The 15,181-nt window shown below is 37.5% G+C and overlaps 1 protein-coding gene across 6 annotated transcripts in view; it reads right to left on the bottom strand.

Moving 5' to 3' along the window:
- Window positions 1–15,181, bottom strand: part of NIPBL (NIPBL cohesin loading factor) — a 163,419-nt gene that overhangs the window by 81,994 nt on the left and 66,244 nt on the right. For all 6 annotated transcript variants that reach the window (XM_084305614.1, XM_084305618.1, XM_084305617.1 and 3 more), the window contains exons 5-8: window positions 14,462–14,561; window positions 12,673–12,824; window positions 11,017–11,177; window positions 2,552–2,645 (exon numbers count right to left, since the gene is read on the bottom strand). In XM_084305614.1, coding sequence (XP_084161740.1) covers window positions 2,552–2,645; window positions 11,017–11,177; window positions 12,673–12,824; window positions 14,462–14,561 — 507 coding nt within the window. The remainder of the gene's footprint in view (window positions 1–2,551; window positions 2,646–11,016; window positions 11,178–12,672; window positions 12,825–14,461; window positions 14,562–15,181) is intronic.

Raw genomic sequence — 15,181 nt, 5'->3', positions numbered from 1 at the left:
GAGATAATAGATGACAGCATGAAAGCAGAGCCGCTGTTCTGTATACATAGCTAAAAATCTAAAAATTACATTAAAAAGAAAGGAAGAGAGTCCAGCCTAGAACCTTCTGCATAAAACTGCTGCTGCTCTATTACCTTTACAGAAGCAAAAGAGATGAAGTGATTTCTGTAACAGAGAAACTTTACTCCATTCAGTACGTGAATAACCAACCAAAAGAACAAACATGACTTCTGTCACCTCTCAAATACTTTCCTGAGTTACAAATAAAACTTCTTCCTCAGATTCTGTCAGACAGCTACTGTTCAGTCTTGTTTCAAGACTGTGCAACCACATTCTCCAAATCTCCAGAAGTCCTTGCAATTTCCGTGTCAAAAGTACAGAAATGCAGTCTGTACCTGTATGTTCAGTAATTGCCTCATGTTTCTATATATAGAAAAGCTTAAATATTTTAATACCCTTTCCTGAGATATTCCTCTTGATTGATGATACCTAATGCCATTCTTTTCCTCCTCCCAAATAACTACATATTTTGCTGATGTTCTTTATCGCAGTTTGCAACTTGTCAAACAAACTTTCAAAGGCTCATGAGAGCAGCCACAAAATCTCAGTATCGGTACTTGTTTGCTCATCACTGGAAAATTTACCAGCATAACCAACCACTGTCACTTCAAAGCATAGCCAAAACCTCACTGTCAGGGATCACATTTGCTAAGCAATATTGTAATTATCTATCTCTTCAATACATTTATAAAGTGCTTGATTAGAGGAAGTAACGCAAAGTTCTTGCAACATCAAGAACTGGTGCTTTCAATCAAGGTTCATTAATCTCGAAGAAGGCACAATGCTATCACCATTAATAACAGTATTTCAGTCGTGCTTTATCAGTGTAAATCTAATACACAAGTAAATAAATCAAAAAATTTCTCTTGCACTATTTTAGCCCCTCTAATGCTGAAACTTCACAATCTGAATTGCACAATCAGACTGTTTTCAGAAACAATCCAAAGAGATATCCCTTCAAAACGGGTTCTGAGACATCCAACTGAAACAGCTGCAATTAAAAAAAAATAAAATTCAAATATTCTTCTGGCTGAGTGTAATCATATCTGAGTGGAAGTAGCTCAGATTCACAGTGTTCTGAATCCTCTATGAACAATTTTGTGTAATGAGCTAAAGAAAAACACATTTAGTCTGCCATTTTTACAAGTCTTAAAAAAAATCCTTTAGCACAAGACTGACTAAAATAATGATGCTGCTGGCATGCTACACAAATACTTATCACTTGCATTTGAACCACATTTTTTGCATCCCTGTCTAACACAATATACGTCTACAGAAGATGAACCATAGAGATCACTTAGCAGTCACAGGATAATACAGTTAAGAAGGGACCTCAGGAAGTCTTTAAGTCCATCCTCCTGCTCCAAGCAGGGTAAGCAAGGGTGACCATTACACAGGGCTTATCCAGACTGGTCTCGAAAACCTCCAGGAAGTGAGAATGCACAGATTCTCTGGGCAACTTTTTCTAATGGTTAACTATCCTGGTAATGAAAAAAAGTTCTTATATCCACTCAAAACCTCCCACTTCAGTTTATGTCCTTTGTATCTCACCCTTTCTCCACACCACTGTGAAGAGCCTAACTCCGTCTTCCTAATAATGTCCTTCCAGGTCTGGGAAGGCTGCTCTAAGCTCCCCACGCTCCAAAGACTTGATTTATCCAGGCTGACAAAGCCAAACTCCCTCACCTGGTCTGTAATCTCCCCCATTTTCTGTTCTCCCTCTTAACCTAACCTGACCATCCAGAAAGACAGATTTGTTCCAGGGTTAAAAGAAAAGCAAACACCATTGCATCTTTTTACTACTGCCATGAAAATACACAAGCACTGAAGACCTGTACTAGAAAAAATGTGCCCAAATGCCTACATTGCTAAGTATCATGCATCTCAGTCATTGCTTTGTAAGGATAATATTATAAACAGCAGTATGTGTTCTAGATTTTAGCATAAATAATTATTTTGAGCAGATTTTTTCTGTTCCATTTCAACTGATATTTTGCCCTATTCCTTCTCCACAACTAATGTTTTCAGGCTTTGTTTATATATGTGTATAGTGTTCATTGAACTACTTTTAAATTCATATTCTTTAAATTTGATGATTGCAATTAAGACAACAGTTGTATGTTAAAATACTTTTGAGCTAGTTAACAGTTCAATACTCGTAATGCTGCCTTGAAACCATTTGTTATGCAGAGTAACTGAAACCATTCTTATAAACAGCTTAGTCTTCCTATTGGAAAGGATTTTAAATCCTTCTGTCCTCCATGAATTTGAGCTATTTTTAGAAGTTTTTGAAGTATCATTAATCAACTTTTGAACCTTCAGAAATTTCTGCTGGATCAGGGCTCAAAATAATTTTGTTACTGAAATCTACTGACATACTCTCTAGTACTATTTGAAAACAGAAGTCCGAAGGACTAACTAAATACCTCTTTAAACTCTCTGTTCCTTCAAAGTGGGAAAAATACATTGATATATATGACTGCTAGACTACCTTTAGGGGTTCCATCACTTCCAGCTGGAGAGCAGACTGACTGTGGTGACCTCAAGGAAAAAGATGCAGCATTCCTTATTGAAGGATCGCCATCCTAAAGTGACAATGATAAAAATTAACATTATGAACATGAACATTTCATAAAATAAAGTCTGAAATTAGTACATACACTGATAAAATGGGTTGGATGAAAAATCATACAACAAATATTAGAAAAATATTTAGTTATATAAAAATCGTTATCATTTTGACTGCTATGCAGACAATGTTCCAGAGCACAAGTGCCCTAAGAATGTATCACCTGAATATGCACACAAAAATAAATGTATGTACATATCTTTTAGCTGAAGTAATCACTTTTGGCTGACATTAAGATTCCATTTACAAGTTTTTTGTTACAAGCACTTGAAATAAAAGGCTGATAAGCACAAGTATGAACTCTATATAATAAAAACAACTTATATTGAGCATAAAATATATATTTTTAAAACAAACTAAACATTTTTTTCTACTTAGCCTACCCTTAAAGCTTATCTTGAATACCATCATAATTTTACATTTAAACAAATGTTGTATTTACCCCCTCCAGGATACATACATCAGGACTGAACAAAATCTGTAGCAAGCCCATTGCAGCAGGTGAAACAGTCATGTGTATGTCACAACTTAACTGATTTTATCAAGTGATCTGCCTCCTTGAGAGTTAGATAGGAAACAACTTGATGGCAATTCAGAGAAATTTCCCAAAAGAACAAAAACAAGTTCTAGTGTATTTTCAGTTTTGCGCAAAACAACTTGCTTTAATGGAATTTCTAATTTCTAACAAGCTTCACAATATATACCAATTACAAGGTAAGGATGTTCGTCCTCCAACTTTAAGAATGTAAATATGACTTTTTTCCTCACACTACCTTAAAATAAGATATGAAAGCCCCTATTCAGATTTCCATTTTAATAATTCTTTTTCAATCACTTTCATGGTGCCCTCTGCTGGTCAAGAATATATTAATTCAGTTAAGGACCTTACCAGATTTAAAATTTTATGGAACAGTATTTCATAGTGTTAGGATTGTTTTTTAAACGATGTCTATAGAACATTTTGGGGAAGAACAAATTAACAACCCTTATATCTATGAAGAGACTATTTCTGTAATTATTAACAAATTGCAAAAAGTCTTTTTTTTTTTTTAGAGTAAAGTCACGCAAGGGAAGCTTCCAAAGTGGTTTGTTAATATTTTTCCTCATAAAATTCTGATTCTTGGTTATTTCAGTAGCTAATATGTAATGTAGCTTATATTGAGATATCTACACACAAACACAGTTCTTTCATATAACTTTTTCCTTCTTCACTCTTTTTTTTTTTTTTTCCCTACCCGGAATTCTCTGCCCTAGATAGTTTTTGTCCTTAGGACCATTTTCAACTTAATTAATTGAATGTTAGAAGGCTCAACAGTAATTAAGTTTCTACAAGTTTCTACAAAAAGTTAGCAGCAGGCAGTAAGCCAGAAAGCTAAATTGTCATTTGAAGGAGATAGAAGCCTGCATAGATAGGCTACCACACACTCCCTTTGGCAATGGCCAAACAGCCAATCTTCCCATGCCTAGCAGCAGACTAGACACCACACATGTTACATCTTGTGAAGGCATAGTTCTCACTGCTTAGAGCAAAGGAATGAGTTTGAAATTTATGGATTGAAGCTGGGCAAATAATATGAATCAGTATGAAACCGAATTTTGATAGTTTCACCATCCATGGGCAACTTAGAAAACACTTCCATTAGGTTTTCTTTGCCCCCACAGCAAACTGAATCTAAAACTCATGCTGTACTATTAAACTTATTTTTGCAACACTGCTTACAGAAAGAGTTGTTTACTCACATGAAGAAAGCCTCATGTGCAAAGAAATATAATATTCAGATTCAACACAATAAAAAGAATTACACCTTCAACTTGCATGTGTGTGATTGTTAGTAAAAATGATTCCATATCCTGACATATCAATTACTAATTTACTTACAACTTTAAAAAATAGCTTATTAACTGTTTAGGGTATACATTTTTACTAGGGCAGGAAAGGCCCTCTACCCATAATCGCCAAGGACACAGGCAAAGACATCTTTCATTAGGTTAACTAAACATATTAACTAGGTAGATAACCTTCCAGGTGCAAATGGCATTCATTTTCTAGCTGATAACTTTTCAGAAGTGCTCATTTGCTTTTTCAGAGTTTTATCAAATCTTGGAATGTAAGTGCAAACTTACATTTGAGGGATGCTCTGAAGTTTTGCAAAGAATGGTCCTTAAATTGAGTTTATGTGCAATGAACTTCAGGAGTGTACTTCCTGATTTTGTATACATTATGTATTGCAAATACACAACATCCTGTAACTATTCACAATTTTTAATGTAATAAATTCTTTAAAGAATTATTGAAGCTATTATTTTTTATGATTTAATAATGCTCATTTGTAACTGTATCTATACCAAAGATCACAATGCTTCTGAAAAGGCATCATGATTAAACTTATTATTCATATATAGATGCAAAACTTTAATTACTCCAAATTCTTCAAACTGTTTTCTGTCTACTAAAATGATCTTTTAAAAGTATAATTACAAATAAAAGTGCAAGTTTATACTTTTTACTAGTCACAGACTATTCTTAGTTGCAAGGGACCCACAAGGATCATCAAGTCCAACTCCTGATTCCACACAAGGCAACCTAAGAATTAAGCCATATATCTGAAAGCACTGCCCAAATGTTTCTTGAACACCAACAGGCTTGATGCCATGACCCTGGGGGGCCTGTTTCAGTGCCTGACCACCCTCACTGTGAAAAACTTCTTAATATCCAATCTGAACTTACCCTGGCACAGCTCTAAGCTATCCCCTCGTATTCTACCGCTGGTGATCAGAAAGAAGAGATCAGCACCTCCCTCTCCCCTCCTCTTCATGAGGAAGTTGTAGACAGCAGCGAGGTCAACCCTCATTCTCCTCTAAGCTGAACCAAAGATCCTCAGCTGTACCTGGTAAATTGTGCCTTCTCGTCCTTTCCCCACCTTTGTGCCTCTTTTGGCACATTCTAATAGTTGTATATCATCATTATATTGTGGAGCCCAAAACTGCACACATTACTCAGGATGAAGCCACACCAGTGCTGAGTTCAACAGGGCAACCATTTCTTTTGACTGTCTAAGAATCTATAAAGATCTCTCTGCAAAGCCTATCTAGCCCTACGGGAATTAATGGCTCCTCCCAATTTAGTATCATCTGCACACTTAGTTGGTGTGCACTCAACTCCTGTGTCTAGGTTATTGATAAAAACATTGAAGAGAACTGCCCCTAAAATTGAGCCCTGGGGAGCACCATGTATTGACTGGCCACCAGCCTGATGTTCCAACATTTACTGCTTCTCTTGGAACTTGACCTTCTGCCAGTTGCTCACTCATCCTATTGTTTATACGATACCTAGCTGTATGCTTGATGCTTTGTCCAGAAGGATATTGTGAGACAGTATCAAATGCTTTGCTAAAATCCTGCCCCCAAACATATCCACTACTTTCCCTTCGTGAACTAGGTGGGTAACCTTGTCATAAAAGGATGACTTTCCCTTGACAAACCCATGCTGCTTTTGACTGATCATCTTTCAGGTGTTTATTAATAACTCCCAGAATAATCTTCTCCTTACTTTTACTACACGCCAAAATGAGACAGACAGGCCTGTGTAATTATCAGGGTCTTCTTTCTTGCCCTTCTTGAAAATTGGAGTAACATAAGCAAGCTTCCAGCCAGCTGGAACCTCTCCAGGTTCCAAAAACCATTGATAAAAAACAGAGAGGCCTTAAAGAAACATTGTCCAACTCTTTCAGTACCCTGAGATGAATTCCATCTGGCCCCATCAGACCTATGTGCATTCAGTCACAGCAGCACATCCCATACTAGTTCAACATCATCTGGGAGTTTATCACTCCCACAGCTACAGTCCTCCAACCCAGGACTCCAGTGGTCCTAGGACCAATTGTTGGTGCTAAAGACAGAGGAAAAGAAAACATTAAATGTCTATGTCTCATCTTCATCCCTGTTTGTGGGGTGACCAGCAATCAAGTAATGGACTGATGTTTTCTTTAGTCTTCCTTTTGCTGTTAACATACCTTAAAAAGCCCTTTTTTTTTTTTTTTTTTTTTTTTTCCTTGTTATCCACTAAAGTATTGGGCAGCTTCAACTACAACTAAGAGCTTTGGCTATATGAGTTTTCTCCTTACAATGGCAAACCATCTCTGTACTCCTCTGGCATAGGCTTACCTTGTTTCCAAAGTCTATATAATTTCTTTTACATCTAGGTTCCTAAAAAAGATCCCTCAACAGCCAAGCTGTCCTTCTGCCACACTTGTATTCCAATATTTTAAATTAATTATAATTCATTATACAAATTAATAAATATAAATTTATATAATCAATACAAATTATATTATAATTGTATAAATTTATATAAATTTATATAAATTTAATTATATTAAATTACCTGCTTCTACATTCTTAAAAGACTGCTCTTAAAAAGTGACCACCATTTGCGGACCCCAGTCCCCTCCAAAGCAAATTACCAGGAGACCTCAACCAGTTCCTTGAGACTAAAGTCTGCTTTCCCAGATTCCAGGGTAGCATGTGCGAAGTTTTTCTTGTATCACCAGAGATTTTAAGCTCAACAATTCCATGATTTCTGTGGCAAAAACAGATGCCAATCATCACTTCATCCACAAGACCGTCTCTATTTACAAACAACAGATCTAGGAAGGCACCTTTCCTAGTCACCTCCCTTAGTAATTAAAAGTCATCTGCTATGTGCTTCACAAATTCACAAGACCTGTTTGTGTCTGCTTTATGATAGTCTCAGTTAACATCTAGGAAGTTGAAGTTACCCACAGTGACAAGGGCAACTGATATAAATATTTCCCTTAATTCTTTATATAATACTAGATCAGTGTCATCATCCTCATTGAGTGATCTAGAGACTCACATAACATCTGCCTTATTAGTTTTCCTCCTAAATCCTAAAGGCCAGAGGCTCTCAACTGTGTCATCCAAACAGCAAGCACTGCACAGTCCAACCCAACCTTTATATACAGCACTACTCTTCCGTCTTGCCTACGCTACTTAGCTCTCCTACGAACCTACAACCATCCATCACAGTGTTCCAGTCACAGGACATTTCCAACCAAGCCATAGAATCATTAATGGTTTGGGTTAGAAGGGACACTTAAGGATCATCTTGTTCCAACCACCCTGCCATGAACAAGGACACCTCCCACCAGATCGCATTGCTCAAAGCCCCATCCCACCTGTCCTTGAGCAGGGATGGGCAGCCTGTTGCAGTGCCTCACTACCCTCCCTCATAGAAATGAACTTCTTCATTATGTCTAATCTAATCTACCCTCTTTTAGTTTAAAGCCATTACCCCTTCTCCTCTCACTACAAGCCCTTGTCCCCAGCTTTCCTGTAGGCCCCCTTTAGGTACTGGAAAGCTGCTATAAGGTCTCCCTGGAGCATTCTGTTCTCCAGGCTAAACAACCCAACTCCCTCAGCCTGTCTTTGTAGGAGAGGTGCTCCAGCCCTCCGAGATTCCTCATGGCCCTCCTCTGGACTCACTCCACCAGGTCCATATTCTTATGTTGGGGGCCCCAGAGCTGAACACAGGACTCCAGAGTGGATCTTATAAGAACAGAGCAGAGGAGGTCAACCCCCTCCCTCATCCTCCTGGCCATGCTGCTTTTGTTGTAGCCCAGGATATAATTGGCTTTCTGAGCTGCAAGTGCACCTTGCTAGTTCATGTTGAGCTTCTCACCAAGCAATGTGCCCAGGTCCTTCTCCCCAGGCCTGCTCTCAATAAAGAACACAGACATCTGGGGAGTCTCACTTATGCCAGTAATGTCATAGCTCTGAGACACAGCCAAAGCTTCTAGTTCCTCTTTACTCCTCATACTGTGTGCATTGGTATACAAATGTTTCAAATATGCTCCAATGTACTTGGTACATTGTGGAGCAGACTGAAAGTTCTCACCAGCATACTGCCCCACAAACATCATCATGCCATCCCATCCCATAGTTTATCACTAGTAAGCTTGGCTTCATCCCTTTTTCCTCTTCAAACCTACTTTAACGCTCTTTCAAACCAGCCTCACTAACTGATTAACAGAAATACTTTTTCCCCTTTGAGCTCCATGGAGAATCCTGTCAGGCCACAGGAAGAATGGTGTTGCATGCATAGACTATCCCAAGATCAAAACCCCCAAAATTCTACCGGTGACATGAGTGTCGGAGGCAGGTATTGATAAGCTGTATCCACCTTTTCCTTTCAGTATCATTCCCTGCATCTGGAAGGACAGAGAAGAGTAATAACTGTGTTTCTCATTCCTTCACCAATGTACCCAGCGATTGGTGAAGGAACCCACCAGCCAATTTCTTTCTCAGATGCCTGGATACTCCTCAACCTGTCCACTTCCTCTCAAAACTCAGCCATGAAGCCGAGCAGTTGTTCTTACAGGGCACACCTCCCCTCAGATATTCTTGCTACTGCCCTCAGGCACCAGTAGAAACCTCGGGCACACACTGCAACACACACTGTGGCCTGGGTGGCTGCCTGTTCCCTTGGTAGTTCTGTCAGGACAGCTGCATCAGTCCCAGTGGGTGCTAACATCGCAGGGTACAAAGACATAGCTTGGAGCGGTCATCCTTGTTTGAGCTCCCTGGGAAGGGATTATAACAGTAGACCAAGGGTGTCAGGAGCAAAGAAACACTCTTGAACACCCACCAGGTGTCTTGCAAGCATCACACTCCTCCCAGCACGTAGCAGCTACTGGTATGGGTCTCACCTGGTTTGAACCAGCAGGGGAGGCAACTGGCAGTGCCCAGCTCTCACCTGCCTCTCTCTTGAGACCTACTGCCGGCCAGACAGTCCCTCTTCACACACAGTATGAGGGTGTTGAGGCCCAGAAACCCCCTCAGAACCACCACCACCACCCCAAGTACTTTGCAAACCCCACTGTCTTCTCAGCAGGCGGCAGCTGCTGAGAGACTTAGTGCTTTTTACCTTTAGCATTTCACCAATTAAACTGAACCATGATGGTATGTTTCATGTTTTCACAGCCTGTAAATTCTGAACGAGTTTCATTTCTAAGTTCTCTTTAGCTAGGATGAGGCTGCACTATTTGAATGACAAAATTAGTGAACATTTTTAAATATCTTGAAATGTAAACACTAAAATAAATTATCCTAATATTAAAGTTTTCCAAAAATCTTGTCTTAACAAAAGCAAGATTCTGCTGATAGTGTACCTTTAACACAGTTAGGGAATATATGCATACTTTATGCTAAGAACAGCTTCCTATTTATCAGAATTTGCACTGCTGAAATGGAGACTGGGAAAAAACATCTGAAATTGTGTATTATGATAGATTCCTTCAATACAAAATTATTTTGTTTCAAATACTACTTCCTAGGTAATAATTTTATTCAGCATAATAATTCTGTTTAAAATAAAATAAAAATAAAGTCTAATAAAACTGGTGACCCTCTTGGAGTTACCCACAGTTTTTGTAAGCTAAAGAAAACACTTTAAAGGGGTGCTATTTGCCACTAACTTTTGATGAAGCTTTTTAACTACTGCTATGCCTACTGTTGTAGGCATCATTGTGACCACACTGTTAAGACAGATGGCCAAAAACTTCAGTGCTTTCCGCTTGATATGATGCTTGAGATGATAAGGGATTGTGTCAAGCTTGTAAAGAAGAATCCCTGCATCAAGATTCATCTGCAGAATGAGATCCTTATTAAGATGAAAATTAATCAACAGTTTAAAAAAAAAAATAAAAAAATATGGGAGAAGTTAGCATTCAAGATTTCTGAAAGAATTTCTACTGCGAGAACTGAAGTCACTATTGGAAAATTTCTTTAAAAGAAACCAGGCCACCATAAAACACATGTAGACCAGTAAGAAAAAACGTCCATAAGTACTCTTGCTTTTGGCAACACTACTACAATGCTACCCAATATGTTATTCAAATATGTCAGATCTAATTGAGAATTACAGGGGTTTTCAGAAAGATAAATCAACTATGCACCTATCTAGAATCCAGTATTGTTTGCATCAATATATTGATGTAGAGTAAATGTAGCGACATTCTACTGTTTCTTTAAACTTCTTTATGTGATAAACTCACATATATAGAAGGTATCTTACTTTCATAATTTTAACAGAATTAATGTTAAAAACTGTTTGAAAGGAAACAGGTATCTTCCAAATAAAATAAAGCCTCACATGTTGAAGATTGCACAGTCCACCAGACATGTCTGAAACTTAAAAATGTTTTCAGTGGTTTTATACATCAACAACAACACAATAAAATATCTGACTCATAAAGCAGATTAACATATATTTGCTTTATCAAAATAAATCAATTTAGGGAACATACATCACTGCTTAGTCTGTGCACCATCTGTAGGTAGTCTTCATTTGAGCCATGTCTAGAATTATCAGCATGATGATTAGCTGAATTTCCAGACAACTGACTTGAAACTTTACTTTCATGGAGATTCCTCATCCCAGCTGTGACAATGGGACTGGACACTGAAGCTGAAATATAAAAAATGTAAATAATTACACTGATACATACATACTCTCATTAGCTCTTAAAGGTTTCACAAAAAAAGCAACATAATTGTGGATATTAGTGAGTTGGATACAAGAGGTCTGGAATCTGAACAAGAGTAATTTTTACTTGATTGAATACTTTTGCCATAAATACCTTGAATTGAATCAAATACCTAAGATCTGAATTTTGAAGAGGACTCAAAATCTAAATTCCGTGTACAATTAGTCAAGCTCTCTCCACATCTATCCTAATTACTGTCAGTATCATTTTCTTTAAGACTACAGCAAACTTTATTTTCTTCTATATAATTTGTATTCAGTACCTTCAGTATATGAAACTTCCAAGGTATTCATGAGACATGCAACACTGCATACAGAACAGTGATATTTGTATATATATACGCATATATATATATATGTAAATATTCCAAACACATTACTAAACTTTAAAACAGATTATTTAGAAGAATCTAATGAGAATTTTACTTAACAACAAAAAAAATTACTAGATACTTTAACAGTGTTCATGTTGTTCAACATTGTATTTAGAAAAGGGGAGAACACAGAAATCCATTCATTCTGAAGGTTGTCTTTGACAGTTACTGTATGCCCTGAGCATAATTCTAGCCAACTTAGTATTAGTCTAGTTTGTATTACAAAGGTTTGGTAAGGCTAGATAAGCTGGCAGCAAAACTTAATTACTCTGGCGAAAATGAGGTTTTTGCTAGTACAGGTAAATGATGGCTATAGCTATCAAATTTTTTTTGGTTTGTTCTGATTTTCTGTTTTCTTTCATACATGATAACTATGCAAAATAGCTGTGCACAGGGGAGTAATGTCTCAAGAAATGTTTTAGTATTTTTTCTTCCCCCCCTTTTTTTTTTGTTTTTTTTTTTTTTTTTTGAATATATATTGTAACCCTTAAAGGAGACTGACGGGTGACCTCATTGCAGTCTACAGCTTCCTCATGAGGGGAAGCAGAGGTGCAGGCACTGATCTCCTCTCTCTGCTGACCAGCAATAGGACCCGAGGGAATAGCATAAAGCTGTGACATGGGAGGGTCATGCTGAATATCAGGAAGAGGTTCTGCACCAGGAGGGTGGTTGGGCACTGGAACAGGCTGCCCTGGTAAGCTGTCACAGCACCAAGCCTGCTGGAGTCCAAGAACTGTTTGGACAATGCTCCCAGACATATGGTTTGATTTTTGGGTGGTCCTGTGTAGAGCCAAGAGTTGGACTTGGTCATCCTTGTGGCTCCCTTCCAAATCAGGATATTCTATGACTCTATGATACTCCACAGAGTAAGGTTAACAAAGCTAAATTAAAAAACAAACAAACAAAACCACAACAAACCTCTACCAACGCAAAGACTTGAATTAAGCATATGAGTCCTTCACAGAGACAAAAAGCCATGAAAGATGCACATGAAGGTAAAACTAACATGATATAGGAGAATATAACAAACATCACATACTTACCTTGCTGCAACTGAGGATGCGGTGTATAAGTTGGAGGATGTGAATATGGCATGTATCCTGCAGGGCTTTGAGGAGCATATGGACTAGGCACCGGACTGTTCTGTTGTGCCAAAAATCTGTTACCAGAGCTTGTCTGTGGTGGCACAAACCGGCTAAAAATAAAAATTAAAAAGTTTTTAGAAGTTGTAAAAGCAAATTTAGACAATTTTATTATTCCTTTTGAAATATTATACCTCTTGAACATTATAAATTCTGGAAAAGACACAGAATTCTGAAGCAACCAAGAACCCCCTTCAAAAGCTGTATTTAATTCTACCAACGTCTTCCTAACTTCAATTGCTACTTAAAAGCCACAACTTAGGTATCGTATTAGTAAAAGGAAATAAAAGAATAAAAAGAATTCAGAAGATCTCCACCTAGTGAAAGGGAACAACAACGTAAGTTATAAATATTTACTAAAATAAGGTATGCTATTTCCAAAAGTTAGTTCCATCTTATCAGAAGCTTGAATGAAAATGACAGCTCAGGTTTAATTATCAAATAACAACAAGCTTGCTAGGATTAACACGGAGCCATCTATGTGATTTTTCCAGTAAGATTTCAAAAGAACTGTATCTAACATGACAATAATGAGAAGATATGTAATGGGCAGACACGTAGGACCAGACACAAAGTCCACTGAATACAACTTATTATTTCATCGCCTTTATCTTCAACTGATCTTAAAGATAGGATGCCATAAAAATCAAACAGGCTTGTGACATTAATGTATGTTACAACTTACATACTTTCTTGTATCAATTTTAAAAATAAAAATAGAATAAGTACATGTTTTGAGTTACAGATAGCACTTATGAAGGTAAGCTTCCACAGAAGGAAACAGCAAAATATTGAAAGCAAGGATTTTGCAAGAATTTTGAGGAGACATAGCACATTGTAATAATCACAATTCATAAAACCTTCTTCAGTATCAATGTTAGATATAAAACTAAAAGTAAAAACAAAACACCACTCTTGACAGTGCTGTGGGTGTTGTACAAAGTGTTTTATTTGCCAAAACAATTATTACACTAACTTGAAGTGGAACGTGAAATAAAAGTTTATTTTAATAACGATGTCTAATAACTGCAGATTAAATCTACTAACACCCAGTAATGGGACTAAAAGTCAATTTTTAATCCAGAGTACTTTATTATATTCACAAAGACCTAGATTACAGGTACATCCTACTGGCTGAAATTTGAAAAAGAACTTGCAATTTGAAGAGGAAAATGTTGGCCAAGCTACTAGGCCTGCCCTCCTATGTGTGGCCTTTTGTGTAACTGTTAAAGCAGCACTCCATGCTTTAACAAGTCTTCTTTCCTACCCTCCTGTCACACTAGTACATAAGAGACACATAGCCATACATGCCAAAACACATCCCCTCTTCTCTCCGATGTTCCTCACACCACTGTCAATCTGCCACAGAGAGCAACTAGAGGGGTGGGAGGAGGCAGATGGACACCTTACGCAGGTAAGAAAGTCTGCCAAAATTATAAGGAGAGAGAGTAGGGAATCATGACCTCTCTTTATAACACAAACATTATTAAACTGGCAAAAAAGTGAGTAAGTGCTATATTTGACTTCTACAGCAGTAGAAACTCACCCTGCTGTCAGACAAATGCAAGATTTATCTTGATCTTGATCTTCTTACTGCCACTCACATACTTGCAACAAGAATTGACTGTCATCGTAGAAAGCATTTGAATTTTGCTGCCCCTCCCTCTCCCCATTTAAAACATTGCATTACCTGGAAGGGCTATGTGAGATAGTGGTTTGTTGATAATTGGAAGATGCAGGACTACCACGCATGGAATTCTGAGAAATACTAAACTGCGACATCATAATCCCTATTAAAAAGAAGAGAGCAGTATTACTTTATATGCATTTTCTATTTAATCAAATAAGTCTCTCATATCAGAAATTATTATATACAAGGAGATTGGTAACTTTGTGAGTAGATATTAATATCTTTAACTGTTAGAAAAAAATAAAAAGTCTAAAGTAAAATGTCTGTTTTATACCATGATACAGAAAAACACTCCCTAAAGCAGTGTTAATTCAGTTATAAATTTCAACAAGGCTTCATTCCTCTTCAGTTCTTTAAGCTTCCTAAGGCAAACCTGCTAGTAATCTTGTAACAGGGCATATACTCACGTTCCACACAATTGTGTAGGTAGTGATTGTGCCAATGAGTAAAAGATTTGGGAGCTTCACAAGTCAGGACACAGAAATCTTATGTCACATTTTTTGAGTTTTACAGTCACATTCTGGAAATTCAGGAGCGAATCGTGACCTGGCAGGTCACAAGTACTGCAGTGCTTGAAACTAACCCACATCTTTATTATGGGATACTAAATCAATCTTTTTTTTCCCCCATTTGTCAATGTAGGTATAAAGAATTTGCTAACAACCACATGACATATTGCGTTCAGTTCTGGGCCTCTCAGTTCAAGAAGGACAAGGAACT

The sequence above is a fragment of the Netta rufina genome, assembly GCF_964035555.1.
Source record: "Netta rufina genome assembly, chromosome: Z".
Classification (NCBI taxonomy): Eukaryota; Metazoa; Chordata; class Aves; order Anseriformes; family Anatidae; genus Netta; species Netta rufina.
Note: the sequence above shows the minus strand (reverse complement) of the source record. Positions and strands in the feature narration are given on the sequence as shown.